General features: G+C 59.7%; 1 protein-coding gene across 1 annotated transcript; it reads right to left on the bottom strand.

Annotated features, from left to right (window-relative positions):
- Positions 1–3367: 3367 nt before the first annotated feature.
- On the bottom strand, positions 3368–16199 carry Rab8a (RAB8A, member RAS oncogene family; the record flags this gene model as incomplete). Its single annotated transcript, XM_015488876.2, has 7 exons — positions 3368–4720; positions 7440–7490; positions 8457–8522; positions 9365–9454; positions 10862–10939; positions 14175–14235; positions 16135–16199. Coding segments are annotated over 7 exons (504 nt in total), but the record flags the coding sequence as incomplete, so codon positions are not given.
- Positions 16200–19371: the final 3172 nt, after the last annotated feature.

Genomic DNA, 19371 nt, shown 5'->3' with positions numbered 1-19371 from the left:
GGAGGAGGAGGAGGAGGAGGAAAAGAAAAGTAGAACTCTGAAGGAGAGAAATCTATTGTCAATCTAGTGACGTGCTGCATGAGTGGTCAGGTTAAGGGAGGGCTGAGGGAGTCAAGGAATCCCATGACCTCACTGGGGGGGTGGAATTTGAAGCTGTAGGGGCAAACACAGAAGGTCCCTGACTCAAATGGTTCCAGTTTACCTTTACGTGAAGGGTGACGCCGACGACCCTCTGCTCTTCCCGTTCAGCATAGTATTCAATGAAGTGCTAGCATGGTCCAGCCGCAGTGTGGGCCAGGCTCCGTGTTAGACGCTTGGCCACCCACCGGAGGCTAAGGCAGGGTTCTGAGCACGCTCAAGGTGGGCGAGGCTGGGCCGGGTGTTGGGTAGGGTGGCCGATTCTATGAATTTGCAATTTAGGATATTTTCCCAGGCTGGGTAGTGCAGGCCTGTAATCGCAGCTACTTGGGAGGCTGAGGCAGGAGGATGGCAAGTTTGAGGTCAGCCTGGACAACTTAGTGAGACCCTGTCTCAAAAAAGAAAGAAAGAAAAAGGGCCAGGAGTGTGGCTCAGTGGTGGACGCCCTTCCCGGCTTTGCCCTCCAGGGCTGGGGGAACCACCCCAAACCTCAAGGTCGTTCCAGTTTACATCAGGTTTGTGGACACAGCCCCCTGTTAGGCCCAGTGACAGCCAACAATAGCCAACAGAAGCTAGTCCGCTGCTGGTTCCCTTGTTAGGTGGGAAGGGAAGAGGTTCTGCCTGGGGCACAGACGGCGATGGCACAGCTCAGTGTCTGGTGTCCTGTGCGCCTGTCCCTGTCTGGGACCTCCCTGGCTGTCCACAGCCATCCTGAGGCGGGAACCGTGGTCACCCACATTTCAGAGCTGGGGGCGCCGAGGCTGAGCCGGTGAGGCTGAGCACGTGCCCGGGTCTGGGCTGCGCTGGGATCTGAGCCCAGGCCACCCGATTTCCCCGGCCTCTAGAGGGCTCAGCAGGAAGGGCCGTCCAGCCCGTGCTGGGGACGCAGGGACAATAGCCACTCTTTCTCCAGAATTCTGTGACCTGGCTGGGGATGGAAAGAGAAGGTCTCTGAGTGGCCGTGTCTCCGGCGTCCCTGGGGGCAGGGATTTGAGTTTAGAGAGAGGGTCTGGAGCCCTCCCAACGGAGTGCTTGGGGACTCAGGGATGGGGACCTGCGGGACACCGATGGCCACTATGCAGGGACCACCATGCAGACCGCCAATCTGGCCAGGCGGGGAGCGTGTGGCCGGGCTCCCACCTTGAGTTTGTACTGCCTTTCCCTTGGTGGGATTTGGGGCACCCAGAGAGGGGGACACTGGACGAGGGCTCAGGTGGCGGCTCAGCCCGAGCTGGCTGCGGGGGAGCTGGTTGCTCTGCAGAGGCCGCGACACCAGCTCCTCCCTGCTCAGCCCTGGAGGCCGCGTGAGCCTTCATTAATTGAATGGGTGCAGACCACACAAGTCAAAGGTCCCCATTCTTGTGCTCAAGGCGAAGGCGTGATGAAGGGGGACAGACTTAGCAGGAAAGCAAGCGACTTCCTACAGCTAGGACACAGGATGAGAGGAGAGAGTCGAGTTAGACCAGCGGGCTGTGCGATATCAGGGCACCACCAGCCTAGGGTGAGGCAAGTGCCAAGGCCCCGGGGCAGCGACTACCAGGGGAGACTGCAGTCATGAGAGGAGTGAGGATCCTGTCCCTGAATGCCAGCGGGGACTGGGGAGGCTTTTAAACAAGAGGCAGAGGGAGTCCACGTGATCAGCCCCAATGGGAGCTTGGGCACCGAGTCTACCAAGCTTCTGTGATGAGCATGTTGCACACGTGTTGTCGGTCACACATGTGTGACTCCACGGTGGGGAGATTCTGGAAGCTTCTGTCTGGTTTTCCCTGCACCATATCTTTGATTTGCTGATGTTGTTCTTTAGCCCTTGGCTGTGAGCCGCCTTCACCTTGAGCACAGGCCATGGTTCAGATGTGATCTGTCCCCAGAGTTCGTGTTTGGAAACTTGTCCTCAGTGTGACACTGTTACAGGAGGGGCGTAGAGGGAGGCAACTGACCGTCAACGGGGCCGTGCCCTCCAAAGGGACTATAAGACCCTAGCTGCTGTCTGGCTTCCTGTCTTGCCATGTGACATCTTTCTCCAGCAAACATTGCTGCCTGTGACACCATCTGCCAGGGGCTGGACCAATGGGTGGCCTGACCTTGGACTTTCAGCCTCTCACAGGGTGAGCTGCAGAAACCTCTTTTTTAGTAAAGCAGGCTGCCTTGGGGGCTTCGTTACAGTAATGAAATACACTAATGCCATACACCAGATGTTGAGCACTGGTGAGCAAGCATAGGAGGGACCTTGGGGACCCTCAAAAGGGCAGAAGGCCCTGGAATCTGGTTTAGAGGACAGGCTCTGGAAGGGGCCACCAGGGGATGTGGGAGGGAAATGGTGGTTGAGTGAACAGGCCGAGCAGTGCAGAGCCAAGGTGAGGAGGCTCATGGGAGGAGGGAGCTCGGGTGGGGAGGGTCTGAAGCCAGTGTTCAACCGGGCCATGTCACCAGGGATCAGGACAAGAGTCTTGGGGACCGGTGGGAAGGCTGTGGTGTGCACACAGTGGAACTGTAGGTGGGGAGTCAGGGCCAGGGCCAGGGCCAGAGGCATGGGGGGGGCGGTCATTGACAAAGGTGTCACCTCCCTGGAAGTCCTTCAGGTCTGAGTTGGGAGCTCCCCCCCCCTCCCGCTCCCCCAACCTGGGCTGTTTATTATTTTTTCCTTCAGTTTTTTTGAGATGGGGTCTTGCTGTTTCCCCTCTGGTCTTGAACTCCAGGGCTCCTTCAGTCCTCCTCCCTCAGCCTCCCAAGGAGGGCAGACCCCAGGCCCCAGACATCACGTTACACCCAGCTCCAAAATCTTTTTAAAAATCGCTTTCTGCAGGGGCGGGATGCAGCCCAGGGTGCGCTCGCTGGCCAGCTCTACCCGCCCAGGTACTTCTCTTATTTGAATGCAACTGGAAACCAGTCAAAAAGGTTGGAGCCAGAGAGTCCCGGGACTGGAATTCCAGGGGGGGCTGCAGCTTGGTGGCAGAGGGTGCTTGGTGTGGGCGGGGCCTGGGTCCCAGCCCAGTGCCAGATACACTCACAGGAACTCTGGGTGGGGAAGATGCAGGTGACAGGGGGCAGAAGCAGGAGGAGACCCAAGGATGGAGGAGAAAACAGATAAGAAAATACACGAGCCTCGGAGAGGGATGGAAACGTGACCCAGGAGCCGGTGGGGCCAGGTGGGGAGAGGGCTCAGGACATCCTGGGCCCACCGCCACGCTGGCCGCCCGGCCTCTGGGCAGCCCGTGAACATGAAGCCCGGGAATTTTAGAATGAGCTTTAATTGGTCTGTTTTCCTTAAGTGCATTTATGATATAAACAGAGCATGTTAGAGACCCTAGGGGAGAGCAGACATTGCTGGTATGTTCATTTAATTCAAAAAAGGAGAAGGTGACGTCAATGACTTGGATTGACAGCGGCCGGGGGCGGGGCGGGAGGAGAGTCAAAGAAAAGGTGGGGGTGGGGCGCCCTCCACCTGGATATGTGGTCCCAAATCGCAGTCTCTCCGGAGGACAAAGCTATCAAAACAGAACCGAATAATGACAGTAAAAAGCCGACCCAGGCTGCAGTGCGGCCAGCCTGTCCCTGGAATGCCTGTGCCCCGGCCGTGCCAGGGCCCCTGTGTGGACGGTGCTGCCGGGCCCCTGGCCACCTCTGGCCAGGGTGCTACACGCGCTTCCCGTCACCTGGGTCTGCCCCTGGAAATCAAAGACGGAATCACTTCATGGCACTACAAATCTGGAAAAATAAAAAAATCTCAGCTAGAAAGAATGTCCGATTTGGAGATGGCGACAGGACAGGGTGGGGGCCGTTTGGTACCGAATGCCCCGGCCACGAGGCCCGGGAGGGGCTGATGCTGGGGTCACCTGTGCGGGCACAGCATCCCCCCTGCTCCATTGGGGTGCTCAGAGGCCGGCTGGGCCACAGACCAAGACCTGGCTGCGGTCGGAGCGCCCATCCTCCTCCCGCCTGGTGCTCCGCGCAGGGCGTCTTGGATTTGTGCTTCCCTTTGGTTTAACAGTGAAAGAGACGGGAGGGAAATGGTTTTTGTCACTTGTCCAAAACTGAGAGCAGGCTGATGTGGGCGGCAGACCTGTCGGGTGAATGCGCCCAGCCCTGGCCATCGGTCACTTGCTTGGTGCAGAGCGGACGTGCCTGGCACCACCGGCGGCGGGACAGGCTTTCTGTGGGGCGCTGCAGTGACACCAGGATCAGAGGCCCCGAGATGGGGTCTGCCCTGCGGCGGCTGCTGGTCACCGGGACCCCATCTTTCTCTCTGGTATGACAGACAGGTGGGCCGTCCTGGTGGGCGTTAGAGGAAAATAGCAAATTCTTCTTCCATCTCCAAAGTTGAAAAAGATCAGACAGTTACTAAAATAAACAATTTCTCAATTATGTTCTGGTGGCCGAGGGCCCGGTGGCCGCGGCGGGCGAGGTGTTGGAGCGGGAGGGCCCCGCGAGCCAGGCTCGCTGGGGACAGGCACAGTCAGCTGGGCCGGGCGCGCCCAGGTAAGGCGGCTCCTCACACCAACGCGCAGCGGAAGAAGCTGCTCCTCTTCTGCTGGTCGGGGGTGATCTTGACGCCTTGGCTGCTGCCCTGGGGGCTGTTGCCTTCCTGAGGTCACAAGGGGTTGTCTCCAGTTACTCCTGAGCACGGCACTGCCTGGCCACCCGCCCACCCGACGACTGTCCACCGCTCCTGCCGGCCACCCGCCCCGCCCCACCCACACCTGCTCATCCCCCCCACCTCACACAGCCCCCCGCCAGCCCGCCCTCCTGCTCCCACCCCCACTCCCTCCCCACTGCCCAACGGGGTCAGTCCATGATGTCCATCCACCGGCCCCGACAAACCACTCACCCTTCCACCCCTCCACCCGCTTCCAATCACCAGCCAGTTCTCTCCTATGTGCCAGCTGGTCCCTCACAGTCAGCACCCCAGCTCCCCGTCGCTGTCCCCCTCCCCCGGCCCCTCCCACCTGGCGCTCCTCCCTCCCTTCCTCTTCCTGGTCCCCGGCCCCTCTTCCCTCCTCTCCCCCACTCTGTACCTAGCACCAATCTGGGAGGCAGTGGAAGTGCAGAGCGACTGTCCCGGGGGATTTGGAGGCTGGATTCAGGGTGCCCCGCCCTGTGCCGGGCTGCCCTCCCGGCTGCCCGCTGACCTGCCTTCCACCTGCTGCCAGGGGCGGAAAAGCTGGACGCTGACCTTCTCAAGCCCCTCTCCCCAGAGCACCCGACACCCGTCGCCTGACATTCTGAGCCCAGTCACCTGGCCCACCAGCCCCAGGAACGCCTCAAACCCTGTTTTCCCCACCTCCCCGTTTGGGAGCCCCCCACCCTCTCCACCAACTCCTCCGTCTCAGCTCTCAGGCAAAACCTGCCTCCCCCCCCCAACCCAGCTGGGGTGCGCTGGGTGTGTGTCTGGGCACCCGGCATTGGCAGAGAGGGCGGAGGCCCTGCACAGGGAGCGCTCGCTGTGGGGGGGACGGAGACCTTGGGGAGACACAGAGTGAGGTTCCCACAGCGGGGGGGGGATGGGAATATGCATTTGGCCTCATCTAACCAGGGACTTTCTGAAGGGGGGGCTGGGTGGGGGCAACAAAGAGTGGCTCCTGCAGAAGTCCCCACCTAGCGCCACACACTGACAATGCTGTGTGCGGGAACCTGTCGCAGCAGTACCCAGAAGGAGCAAAGTGCAGATGCACACAGCCATGGAGATGCCGTCAGGGCCACATCAGGGCCACCAAAGGCAAACAGGGAAGACAGAGGCAGCACACAGCTGCACCTCAAAACACACCACCAGCAGGAGGGGCGGGACTCAGCTCCTGACCCAAGTTCAGAGAAAGAAGCCAGGTGTGGTGACGCTCGCCTGCAATCCCAGTGGCTTGGGAGGCTGAGGCAGGAGGATCAAGCCAGCCCTAACAACTCAGGGAGACCCTGTCTCTAAATAAAATACAGAAAGGGCTGGGGAGGGGCTCAGCAGTCCATGTCCCGGAGTTTAATGGCTGGTACCATAAAAAGAAGAAAAAGGAAGAGCGAGGGCCAGGCCCGCACCACACCCCACTCCACGCGCTGGGGCACTGGCTGGCTCTCCAGGTACCAACAGACTGGCGCTCGAAGCACCAGGCTCCATGGGCAAAAGGGGTGAGAGGGGTTGGGAAGGTGTGAACTTTGACCTTTACACTGAAGAAAAGAGGAATGGCGAGGAAATCCTGCCGCTGTGGGCAGCGCGCCGTCCCCGGGCTGCTCTGACCAGGCCTCGCCTTCGCCCCAGCTCCCGGGACAGCGCGGCTGCTGCAGACCAGAGGGCACCGCGCGAGGCCTGTTCCTGAGCACCCTGTGTGGCCAGGCTGCACCCAGAGGCTGCTCCCCGCTGTCTGCTCAGACAGCACACGGACTCAGTCAAGAGAGGGCAGTGCTGGAACTAAGGCCCCTGTCCCCGAGGGACAGGGAGCGTTCTTTCTCAGGACAGCCTCGCTCACGCTGAGTGCTGTGGGCCCCGAGAACCTGACACCCACTGAAGGTCACAGAGCTGTCACATGTGCAGAGCCTGGGGCTGCGAGAGGCTGTCACCCTGTTGCCTGCTGAGACGGCGAGCCAGCGCCTGCCGGACAGCACAGAGTGCTGCTGGTGGACCCCTGCCCAGCCCCGCCCCAGGGCCTGGGGGACGCTCTTTCCATGCATATGATGTCATCTGTGAGACCCTTGTGCCACATCTGGGTGTGCCCCCCAGCACTCACGTGCTGGGAACTCAAACCCCCAAGTGCTCGTGGTATTTGGAACTGGGGCCTTGGGAGGTGATTCAGCCAGATGAGGACAGGGGGGGCCTCCAGGATGGCATGAGTTGGGCTTCAAAAGAGGAGGCAGCGACTCCGAGCGGGCACGCCTGCCGTCTCACCACGTCATGCCCTCTGCCACCTGATGATCTAGTCAGAAGGGCCAGCAACCAGCACCAGACTCTCGGGCTTCCCAGCCTCCAGAACCCTGAGCTCTCAGTCTTAATCTTTATAACCCTTATTCTTTATAAGTCATCTAGTTTCAAGCATTTTGTCATAGCAACAGAAAACAGGCTAAGACCCCTTCTCAGGAGGGATGGAGGAGCTGTGTCCCCTGCTAGCCCAGGGCTGGGTGGGCAGAGCCTCGTCAGTCTGGGTGGGCAAAGCCGGCACTGATGTTCCAACTGTCCTTGCAAACCCCTCCTCCTCTCCTGGCTAGGTGCTGCTGGCTCTGGCTGGGCCTTAGAAGCAGAGCCTCGCCTGGAAGTTTACAGGCCGCTGTGCTGAGGGTGGCCAGATCCAGTGAGGCCCGGGCAGGGAGCCAGCAAGGCACATACTCACCAATTTTTTGTCCATTTTTGCTTTGATGTCTCTGGCGAGGGTGAAAAATGCCTGTGGAAAGACAACGTTGTCAGTGCCCCTCACATGACAGGTCCCCAAGTCCCAGGTCACTTGCATGAAGTGGGTGTGACGGGCCAGTAAACAGCGTCCCATGTGTGGGTTTCCCTTCTGGCCCCAGCTCTGCCTACCCACCGGGACCGTCCAACGTCACATCTACTTTTACTGCAGACACAGGACTTCTGCCTGAAGGCCCCAGCTGGCCCTTCTCCGTCACCTCTGAACGTCCTCCCAGTCCCCATCTGCTCTTCTGACAAACAGCCCCCACCCCCCCACACTCCCTGACCTCGGAGGGCCCCGTGGGGGGCTGCACTAGTTCGGGCCCTCGAGGGCTTTGGCGGGAGAGGCCAGACCTGGGCACAGGCCCCGCCCGTGACATGGGAAGGTCTGCCGTGGAGGGGGTTTGGTGAGGGGTGGGGCAGGCTTCCTCGTGTGGGCCAGGACCCCGGGGAGGCCTGGGAAGGGGGAGATGGGGTTCAGGGAGAGGACGCACCAAAGGCTGAGAGCGCGGCCCAGGTGGCTGTGGGTGGAGGTGGTGGGTCAGGGCCAGGGAGGGAGGGGCCTGGCCTTTGCCCTTGTCACTGTAGGGAGTCTGGGGCAGTGTGCTGTGGAGGTCCCTCTGGGAGCTGTCCCTAGGGTGGGGAGTGAAGAGGGTGATGGGCCGGGCTCCGTCAGGCCTCCCTACTCTGTCTTGCCTTCAGCCAGTGGGACTCTGGGCCTGCTCCCCAGGTGCCCGAGAGCCAGTGAGAGGACACGAGCTGGCTGCCCGGCGGGGCCTGTGCCCTCATGGCAGCCAGGGACTTCCACGGGCTGCTGGCCCTGCACGCTGAGGAGAGCGACACAGGGAGAGCCCCCAGGAAGAGCCCCCGAGGACAGGTGACACTCTGCAGCCGGGGCCAGTCCCTCCGGCAGCACCCCCTCAGCCCGCAGGGGCCAGTCCCAACAGGGCCCCAGACTCACGTTCTCCACGTTGATGTTGGCCTTGGCGCTGGTCTCCATGAACTTGATTCCATAGTCAAGGGCCAGCTGTGAGGGAGACAGTGTGCCCACGTCAGCCCGACCCGGGGTGTGCCAGGCCCTGGGTGGGCAGTGCCGACAGGTCCGGGCCGCAGGCTCGCCCTGTGCTAGTGAACTGAGGAGGCAGTGGGGGACCCCCGAGCTCTAGAGGGGAGCGGGCCACAGCACCCCTCAGTGGTGCTATGGATGCAGCCGAGACCGGGAGGGCGGACAGGGGCCTGGGCGAAGCCACAGCCCTACCCCGCGCTCTTTGTGGCCTTGGCAGCTGACAGGTCGGGATGAGTTCCCATGTGGCGCTGGACAGGGGCATGCAAAGCACCCCAGGAGGCCGAGCCTCCCTGTGTGGCCTCACCAGGAGGCCCGGCTGGTGCGCTCTTCCTGCCATCCGGCCGAGGCATGTGCCCCGCTGGACGACCAACTCCCACTGGAGCCCCTCAAGCAAACCGGGATGGCAGGTCACTTTGTGCTCATAAAAACCATGAAGGGGACAGCCAGGCATGGTGGCACATGAGGCTGAGGCAGGAGGACAGCCAAGTTGGAGGCTAGCCTGGTAAAGCTTGCGAGACCCTGTCTCACGAGTTCAATGGTAGAGCAGCCCTAGACTCAGTCCCCAGCATCACACACACACACACACACACACACACACACACGGAGGGCCGTAGCTGGGTGTGGTCAGTGGCAGAGCCCTGCCCGGCATGCACAAGGCCTGGGCTTCACCCAGCACCATAAAAAACAAGGATCGTGAAGGGTCCCCCCAAAGCCCCGACTCTACGTTGGTGAGCCCTCAGGGCGGCCCTCTGTGGCAAGAGGACCCTCTGCCCCTCGGCGCCCAGGTGGGCCATCATACCCACCTTCTCTCCCCGTTCCCTGGACACCTGTCTCTTGTCGTTCACATCACACTTGTTCCCAAGTATCATCTTCTCCACGTCTGCAGAGGCGTGCTGCAGGGAGGGGACAGGGGTCAGACTGGATTGTGGGCAGGTGCCTTGGCCTGCATGCGGCCCGTTCCTCAAAATCAGAGTGCTGAAGACAGGTCCACGGGCACATTCTGGTGCAGACGACAAGCTGAGGCTCAGAGAGGCTGAGCAGCAGGCCTCTCGTCGCCCAGCCAGTGCCAGGGTGGCAGCTTCTGACTGATCCCAGGGCTGCAGCTGCCACTCAGGAGCACACTAAGACCCTCCTGGTTGCTGAGAACAGCTTCACTTTGGGCTGTGTCAATCAGACCCGGGGTCTGGCGGGAGGTGGGGGGCTGAGGCGTGCCCACCTTTTCCTCCTCCACGGGACACCCTGGCTGCTGTCTCTGACCCTGCTCTCTCCTTCTCTGGGCTCTAGAAATGGGCCATGCTGAGGTCACTGAAGCTCCCCACTGTCCCTAGCCCTGGGTACCTCCCCTTCCCCAGGGATGCCTCGCTCCTGGGCGCTCTTTCACAAACCCTTGCTTAGGCCCTGAAGGGTGCCCTCATGGGGTCCACCGCAGGGGTCAGCCTGGCTCCCACTCTGTCCCCACCTTCGGGGCTCTGTACTTCTAGCTCTCTCTGGGGACACCAGGAGGCGCCTTCTCTTCACCAGCTCCATTCTGAGTGTGACCGTTGTGCTGCTCCCTGCCCTAACTTCCTGTTCACCTGCTGCCCACAGCCAGACCCAGAGGGCGGCCACATCAGCGTGGCCGCCTCCCCTCCCACCAAGATGCCCTCCCAGCCCGGGCGCCGGCTCCAGCAGGCGAGGCTCCCGGGTGCTGCGCCAGGCGGTGCGACTGCTCATGAAGCGCCTGCTCCTGGCTGGCCCAGGGCTCCGGGACCCCGGGAAGACAGTGACCCCCGCTTCTGCTGTGGCCTCTGGACAGGTGGAGTTCTCTGCTGGGGTCTCAGGCCCAAAGCCCCGGCGGGTCAGTCCTCAGGGCACGGCTCCCAGGGAGCTCTGGGGCAGGTCAACGTTCTGGGGACGGGAAGAGTCGAGGTGGGGCTGCCCGCCCTCCTCCGCCCTGTCCCTCCATGGTTCAGGGTCCCCTTTCACAGCCAGCTGCTGCCTGAACACAGGTGGCCTGCACCCGCTCACGCCCTGCTCTACCGTAGCTCAAAGTGCAACGTGACATGCCATCTTACCACACCCTCCAACACAAGGGTCACACTGGTTCTAGAACCTTCTCTCTGAAAAGCACCAAATCCTGATGGTGACCCAGAGCCCAGACAGCTTGACTCGTGACTGAGACTGGTCACACCCGACTGCCCAGCCCGAGCTCCCAGGCTGGTGTGTGGTCTCTGGGGTCCACCGCAGGGTCAGCCTGGCTCCCACTCTGTCCCCACCTTCGGGGCTCTGTACTTCTAGCTCTCTCTGGGCCTTGTGCTCACCTCCTCAATGTTCCGAATCCAGTTCCGGATGTTGTCAAAGGACTTCTCGTTGGTGATGTCGTAGACCAGCATGATACCCTGAGCAGGGGGGACAGGGACAGAGGCTCTCAACAAGCTGCAGGCCCTCTACACAAAGAGCCCCAGCAGGGTGGGGGCCACGTATGCCTTTGTGGTGGTGACAATGTGACATGCTCCCTGCCAGCACAGAGAGCAGTGGCCCTCAGCTCAGGCTCAGGGGCAGGAAGCCAGCCCCTCTCTCCATCTCTGGGCTCCTTCTTTCCAAAGGTCTCTAGCACCGGCTGCCCTGTTCTCCCAGGCCAGCCTTGGCCACCAAGGTGACCTTTCTGCCCCCAGGCCAAACCCTGCCACACCTTGCTCACAAGTCTTGCTGGCTCCAGTCAGCAGGCCAAGCTTGGGCCACGTGCCCAACGGCCGAGCGCCCTCGGCCTTCACCCTGCGAGCCCTGCTCCAAGGGCCCTGCAGCCCGCCCTGCTCTCCTCAGGCCGACCCTCCGCTGCTACTGGCCTCCTCCCCACCCCACTCACCCTCCCTAGATCGCCTCCAAGGCTCAGCTGGGGCCTGTCTGGGGCCAATGGCAGTGGCATGGCGGTGGGTCTTGCTACAGCCACCTGTGCCCTGGCAGCGTCCCCTCTGCAGCGGGAAATCTGAGGTGGACTGTGCTCTAAGCCCGTCTAGTTTCATCGGAGGAAATGAATGCAGAACTGGGGTCCCCCAGGGAAGCCTGACGCTGATGCCCAGGTGCCCTCTGTGAACCCTCAGAGCAGAGGCCAGCGTCAAACACTGGGCTGAGTGGCACTGCGGCCCTTCTGTTGCCTAGCCAATGCGCAGAGGCAGCTGGGAGCCAGGCCCCGGGTCCTGAGTGCGGAGTGGCCCCTCCACTGCTGTCTGCTACAGGGGACCGAGGCTCCGGGAGGGGCACCTCTAGGCTTCCATCCCAGCGGGGGTCAGCTTTGACAGAGGTGATGACCCTGCTCCTGTTAGACCCCCCTTCTCAGCACCAAAATAAAGCACGGGGCCCTTCACCAGACCTCATGCTGCCCTGGGTGTCACCTGTGGAAGGCCAGCCTGCAAGGCCAGCACAGTCCCCTTTTGGGGCTGAGCACCGGGCTCTGGGGCAAATGGCCAGCTCATGCCCCGGCCTGGCTCACTCCCTTACTCCAAGCTACTTGCTCCCCGGGATGAGCCCTGTGTCTGGGGCACCTCAGGGGGCACTGACCTCTGGTGCTGGCCAGCCCCAGGCAGCAGCTGTGTCAGACAGAGCCTCTGCCCCGTCACTGCCAACCGCAAGACGCAGTGAGGGCTGAGGCTCCTCAAAGGTGCCACCCGGGACCCTCATTCAGGAGTCTCTAGGGGACACTTAACAAAGACTGCTACCGGCAGGCTGGGGAGATGAAGGAGGCCGTGATGCTGGTCATGCCCCAGCCCACAGCCAGGGCAGAAGACCGTGCACACGCTCTGCCCTCAGGGGCGAGACCCCGAGAAGCACAAAGCCCTCTTTGCCATTATCCAAGGACCGTCTCCTAGGAGGCCCAGGATTCCTGCTGCCACCAATAAATTGGCGCCACTGTCCAAGACTCTAAGTTCCTGGATATTTACCCACCGTGTGGGGAGGAAGGGGATCATCTGGGGACAAAACACTGGGCTGTCACCTGTCCCAGGTTTTCTTGGAAACTCCCTTCAGTGAGTATTTCCGGTTCCCACACAAGGAACACCCGTCTGTCTGGAGGCTTCGGATGGGACACCAGATATCCAGGGCTTGCCAAACCTGGGGTTTCTAGGGCCACGCTGAAGCACAGGCAGTGCCGCTGCAGGGGTGGTGACTTTCTCTGCTGTCACTGGCCATACTCGGCTCAGGGCACCTGAAATGTGCTGGTTTGGAGGGGCTGGGTTTCAACTTCCACTGACTGACGGTGGCTAGCGCCTGCTGCGGGCAGGACTGCCCAGGCCGGGAGGGCTGAGAGCCAGCGGCGCCTCCTGCTGGCTGAGCACATGGGCCCCGGACCGCCCCCTGTGTGACCAGCCCCGGCTCCTGGTTCTCAAGCAGGGATAGCGATGCCACCCGCACGCGGAGGATCCTGGCCAGGCTGCAGGGAGGTCACTCAAGCCAACACATGGCACCACTGTCTGAAGCACGGGAGGGCTCGGGGACCACGCGGACTGGCTATTTTGGCCCAGAGAGGAAAAGAACCTACCTGAGCCCGCACAGCCCTCTCCAGGGGGCAGAAGGTCCCTGGGACCCCAGTGGCCCCGCTCCACCACCCTCCACCAGGGCACAGCAAGGTGAGGGGAAAATAAGCGATTAATTTTAATGAACAGCACTAAGGTTGCGAGCCTCCGATTGAGTTTCCGTTGTTTCAGACTCTTGAGTGGGACGCTCTAAATACTTAATGCCTTCATTCATCGCTACGCACGCACGCACGCACACACGCACACCTCCCTGCGCTCCTCCTGCAGTCCCACGGTTCCCAGGCACTGAGCATGCGCGGTGTGTGAGGCGGGGCACTGCCCTCACCGAGCTTCTGGTCTAGTAGGGGAATCAGAAACCTATGCACCCAAATGTTGGGGTGCACATGGAGGGGGTGCTGGGAATGAAGGGACGGTTACTCATCCTCACAGCAGCCGGAGGCACACTCCTGCTCCCTGTTCCATTTTCCAAGTGAGGAAACTGAGCTCAGAGGGTGGCCCCGATCCTAGGCAGGACCAGGGGGTCCGCTTCCTACTCCCACTGGGCCCTGGCCCTGCCTTGTCCACTCCTCCCATGAGCAGACCTGGCAGGCAGCACCGGCTCTTCCCCTCCCGTCTGGCTCTGAGCAGGCCCCGAGCGAGCGCTGGTGAATGAGGGAAGGTGAACAGCCTTCCTACAGCAGGCCTGGGCGACGGGTGAAGCACCAGTTATTAGCCCCAAACAAGTCAGCGCCTGGAAGGTCTTCAAGTTTGGGTAGCGAATTCCACAGGGGCTGATGTGGGCCATGTGACCCCTCTAGGTGTTGGGGCACGCCAGCTCTTAATTTCAGTGACCTCACCTGGAAGAACCGGCTTCCAGGGCGTCTAGGTCTTCCTTGAATGACGCCTTCACTTTATGTAAACCCTGCATTGTCTCTGAAGCCAGAGGGGATGCGTGCCCGAGAGGGGAGGGGGCGGGAGGGGCGCACCGTCTCTTCCTGAAACTAACACAAGACCCACCCGCCACCTAAGGAACCAGACACAGGCTGCACAGAACCACCAGGCTTTGGCGTGGGTGGCGCACGCATGCTCACTTGACTTCAAAAAAGACAGAACGAAAAATCCATACCATGGCTCCCCGGTAGTAGGCCGTGGTGATCGTCCGGAACCGTTCCTGGCCGGCTGTGTCCCTGACATGAGAAGGAGGATCAGGCATATTAGGGATAACACAGGCAAGACTGTCCCCAAAAGAGAGCAGCAAGCATTTACGAGGACACGGCTCTCCCCGGGGCCTCTGCTCTCCCTGGGACCACAGAAAAGGGGACTCTGGCTTGAGAAGTTGAGGACCTCGGGCGTCTTCCAGCTGGGGATATGGCAGGGACAGCCAGGATCTCTTTCTTGGCCCCTGTCCCCTCTCTTCTGTGCTGCTGCTTCCAGTGAACTCTGCCTGGGGTTTCTACGTCACAGAAGAGCCAGACTGAACGCTAGTGACTGACACCCAGGGCCACAACCCCAGCCCTGGCCGCTGGGAGAGCTGGAGCCTGGGGAGCACAGCTGCAGCTCGTCCACTTGGTGTGGAGGGCGGGGGGCCCTCCTCACTTCTGTGTGATGGGGAGTGTCTCGATGGTCCAGGGAGGGGACGCCTGGGCCAGAGGCAGCCACGCCCAGCCCTGCTCTTGGCAAGGAGGATGGTGTTTGGTTTAAAGGTCGCCTAACTGATGGGTGGCAGGGCCCAGACAGTAAGCAGCAGCCTGGGACGACTTCTGTCCCTGGCCCGTTCCTCCTGCGGAGGCCCCACGTGTCTGGCCTGTAGAAACTGCTCACTCCGTGCTGGGTTCACTTTCTACCTTTTGTGGTGTTTCTGGGGTGCTGGGGTGGAACCAGGGCCACACCCAGACCCCCTAGCTGCACCCTGGCCCCAAAGCTACCAGTGCTTTTTTTAAGTGCGAGGGGGACGGTGGGCTGGTTAGGGCAGTCACTTTACTCCGGGCCTCTCAGAACCGTTCTAAGTCACTCGGTCATCAAGGTTGCTAAGAGCAGAAGCAGGAGGAGAGGCGGAAGGGAAAGCGTGACTTCTGCTTGCTGCTACAGTGTCACTTGGACTTGGGCACAAGGCTGCAGTGGGGCCACCGTGTTGGAGTTTATAGAGGACCTTTTTTTTATGGCTGGTAACTTACAAGGTGGCCAGAGACTGAATGGCTACCAAGCTGTGCGGGTTGACAAGGAGTGACACCTCATCCAGTTTGGGGGTCTGAAATCAGATTAAGGGTCGAGCATCGCTGGAGTGGAGGACACCCTCGAGGCTCTGAGCTCACTCAAGACAGAGTCAGGGAGGGCGGTGTCAGGGCCCATCTCAGGACCCCACCAGGACGACCGGCTGCCGCCCAAAGGTGCCTGACTGGCGTGGGGGTGACCCACTCGGCAGCGTGACTCCTCCCTGCGTGTGGTGTGGATGCGGGGCTGCCCTCTACCCGACCACCTGGACCCGGCCGCCCAGCTACACAGAGTCAGTGCCATGGTGGGGACTTGGCAGCTCACAACTTCCCCAATTTATCGTGGCAAGGGAAGTCGCCCTGGGGTCTGAGGACAGCTCCCACCATTGGGCCTGGCCTCCTCTGAAGGCTTAATTCCAGTTTGGGGGTTTCGGGTCAGCACGCCAGAAGGGAGGCCCGGGAGAGAAAAGAGGAAGTGATATCAGAGCTTGACCCCCAGTGAGCTGACGGCTCAAAAGGAAACTCCGGGCCAGGCGACCTGCTGTCCTCGCAGCCTCACCACCTCACCACGCCCGGCACAGAGGGCTCTCCCAGCCCAAGGGCGGGCTGCCTGGACCTGGGCCTGGGCTGGCCGGTCCTGGAGTACTGGAACGCTAGGCTAACGGACACGGGAGTTCTATCCCACAGGCGCAGACACGAGGCCCAGCAACCAGCAGAACCCAGCTCCTGGGCGGGTGTGAGCTCCAGGGGCTCTGAAAGCAAAGTCAGGGCTGGATGTGGAGAAGGCAGGGGTCACGGGGACGGCACCTGGGTGGGCACCAGGGGCTCTGGCCTGAGAGTGGCTGAGTGGAGGGCCCGACCAGCGACGACTCTCACCATATCTGTAGTTTGATCCTCTTGCCATCGAGCTCTATGGTCCTGATTTTAAAGTCAATTCCTGAAAGAAAAAAAGCAAAGGGATGTCATTGCCAGCCCCTTTCCTAGCTGCGTGGGAGACAGATGCGGCCACCGAGCAGGTCACAGCTTTGACAATGTGTGGAGCACCTGCCTGGCGCTGGGCCTGGGGGATCTCAGAATCCACATCTAGTCTGGAAGCATCTGGAAAGGCTTTTCCATCTCCAGAAGGAACCTGGGGTTTGGGGGCTGCTGGGAGCTCCCGGGAAGGAGGTCAGGGCAGGGCTGAGGGCAGACCCTCAGGCCCAGGTCTCAACGCGGTGCGCTTGGCTCTCACACCCTCGCTGAACACGCCCCTGCCCAGGGCAGCCTCCCTCAACTGGCCTCCAAGGGCCCTCCCCACTGCCCGGCACACCAGAGCTCCTGCGGCCGACCTTTCTCTGCAGGTGGCCTATGCCCTGCCTGCCTATCCAAACCTGCTCAAAGGTCACCAAGAAGCCTTCCTGACCCTACTCTCCTCCCTTCCCACCTGCTACTTTTAATTCCCTTTGCCCAGGCTAACCCCAAGCTCTCCAGGCTGCCAGGGCTCCCCCTTGGGCCCTCTCCAGCCTTCAAAAATACAACTATGTCAAAAGCTAACCTCTGCTCCAGACCTTCCAGTGTGGCCATAAACCAGATGTGGAATATTATTCAGCCTTGAAAAGGACAAAGCACTGCCACAGGCTACCATGTGGACAAAACTCAGAAACACAATGCTGAGTAACAGAAGCCAAGTGTGAAAGGACACAGACTATGATTCCATCAATGTGAAATGTCCAGAAGAGGCCAATCCATACAGACCAGGAGTATACTCATGATTGCCAGTGGAGGAGAACGGGAAGATTAAGAAGGCTGGCTTAAGAGTCCAGGGGCTTCTTTACGGAGCAATGAAAATGTTCTAAAACTGATTGCTGAATGGATGCCCCATTGTGAACGTACTAAAAGCCACCAAATCACACATTCCAATGGGCAAATGTAGCATGAGTTCTCCCTCAAAAGAGTTGTTTAAAGAATATCAACCCAGGGCTGGAGATGCAGCTTGGTGGCTTACCCAAGTAAGCTAAGAGTCCTTACCCAGCACACACGAGGCCCTAGGTTCGACGCCCAGCACCACAACAAGAACAACCAACACAAATTATCAAACCACATGCACACCTTCCAGAGGCTGTCCTCCTCCCCAGTCAAACTGAAAACAGTTGCCCAGGCGTTTCAAGGGCCTGCCTGACCGGTCACCTCGTGGTACCCACTGGTCAAGACCCTCTTTCTGGCAACACTGATCCGGTGGCTCTTTCTGAAACACCCCCAGCCTGCGCCTGTCCCTGGGCTTTCCCATCGCTCTTCCCTCTCTGGAACGCTGTCTCCCTCCACAGCCTCTGGGTCCCATGTGCTCAGGTCCAGGTTCAAGTGGCCTCAGGGGAGCCTTACAGCCCATCGTCACCTCCTCTCCCCTGGCCTGCCCACTCCCCTTCACCAACTTATGCCAACATTGGATCCGGTCGTCCTTCGGTATCCGACCAGGACTGGTAGCACAACCCCCTGAAGATGCCAAAATCTGAGGATGCTCCCACCCCTTCTTTAAGATGCAGCGTTTCACTGGATCCCTCCACATCTGGATCCCTCCACATCCTCCGAGACTCGAAATCGAAACTCGAAATGGTCCCTAGGTGACTTCTAACACCGGATACAAGGCCAATGTTTTGTAAACAGTTGTTACATTGTCTTGTTAAGGAAGAATGACAAGAAAAGTTTTGAACATGTTCAGTACTGATGTAACTTAAAGAAAATCCAATTCACGGTGGAATCCACGGATCAGACCCTGCGCATACTGAAAGTCAAATGCTCAGGGGAGCCCTGGGTAAAACCTGCCCACGTGAATGGTCTCTGTGGAGAGAAGAGCCAGACCCAACCTTTGTCTCTCGGTCTGTTCTAAACTCTGCTGGAGAAGACGGGAGGCCTAGGTCTGGTCTGACCTCTCAGAACCCATGCTGGGGACATTAACTTGGTCCCTGCCAGCCTCCGAGTTGTCCTGGGGACCCATGGGAATACAAGTCTGCACCTGCATTTCACCCACTAGAACATAAGCCCCCTGAGGGCAAGGCTTGATGCGTCTTCCTGCTGTTACCTCCAGTGACTGAACACGGCAGGGCTGGCATGCAGATGTGCCAGACCTCAGTCCCCAGACACCTCGACTTCAGGCCTCACTACATTTATGCTTCCCTTGGATTCACCTGAGTCCTTTCTGTGGCCCCAGCATCAAGGCTGACATCAGGTACTGCTTAAAGGTGGCCGAATGAAAAATTAGAAGCAGCCGGGTCAGCGTGGTGCTGTATGGCTTAGGAAGCACTTTCTGAATGTCATCCTTCTTGATGAAGCAATGAATGGCCCCTGAGGAGCTGCGCTGGTGAGAACCAATTCCAGAGAGCCACAGGGCCAAGTTCATACCACAAGTGATCAATGGAGCTGAGGAGAATGGGCTCTGGCAAAATCATAACAAGGGCAGAAATGAATAGCTCCTCAATCCCTGATCTATAAAGAAAACCCAGAGCTGAACTCAGTGCCAACAGACAGCTGCCTCCGTGGATTCAGCGTATTCAGGGCAAGCAGTCCAGGGTCCTCAAATCCAAAAACACTCCCCGCCTCTTGTCACAGATGCTCAGAGATATACAAAATCAAGAAGCACTGTTCACCAGCCAAGCCCATCACTTTGTCTATGCTCCTCCTGGGTTTTATTAACACTCCAAATTTAATTAGGAAGTATAAACTTTATGAGGCCTAAGAATTATGAGGCCATAACTTCAAGGTCATAGCAAATTAAACTTTCCTAGAAGACAGGGGGCCCATAGAAAAGCTACGCTACAAATGTAGTGTGAAGAACACTAGAGGAAGGAGGGAACGTGGGTTCAAGTGCTACCTCCATTTCCCTAAGTGACCTTGACCAAGTCACATCTTCATCTGCAAATGAGAAGGCCAGCCTTCTTGGAGCTCAGAAGTGCTAGAGAGGATCCTGGTTAAGAATTAAAAACCGGGGGCTGGGGATGTGGCTCAAGCGGTAGCGCGCTCGCCTGGCATGCGTGCGGCACCGGTTCGATCCTCAGCACCACATACAAAACAAAAGATGTTGTGTCGGCTGAAAACTAGAAAATAAATATTAAAAAAAAAAAAAAAAAAAAATTAAAAACC

The sequence above is a fragment of the Marmota marmota genome, unplaced genomic scaffold, assembly GCF_001458135.2.
Source record: "Marmota marmota marmota unplaced genomic scaffold, marMar, whole genome shotgun sequence".
Classification (NCBI taxonomy): Eukaryota; Metazoa; Chordata; class Mammalia; order Rodentia; family Sciuridae; genus Marmota; species Marmota marmota.
The sequence above is the reverse complement of the archived record's forward strand: the minus strand, read 5'-3'. Positions and strand labels throughout refer to the sequence as shown.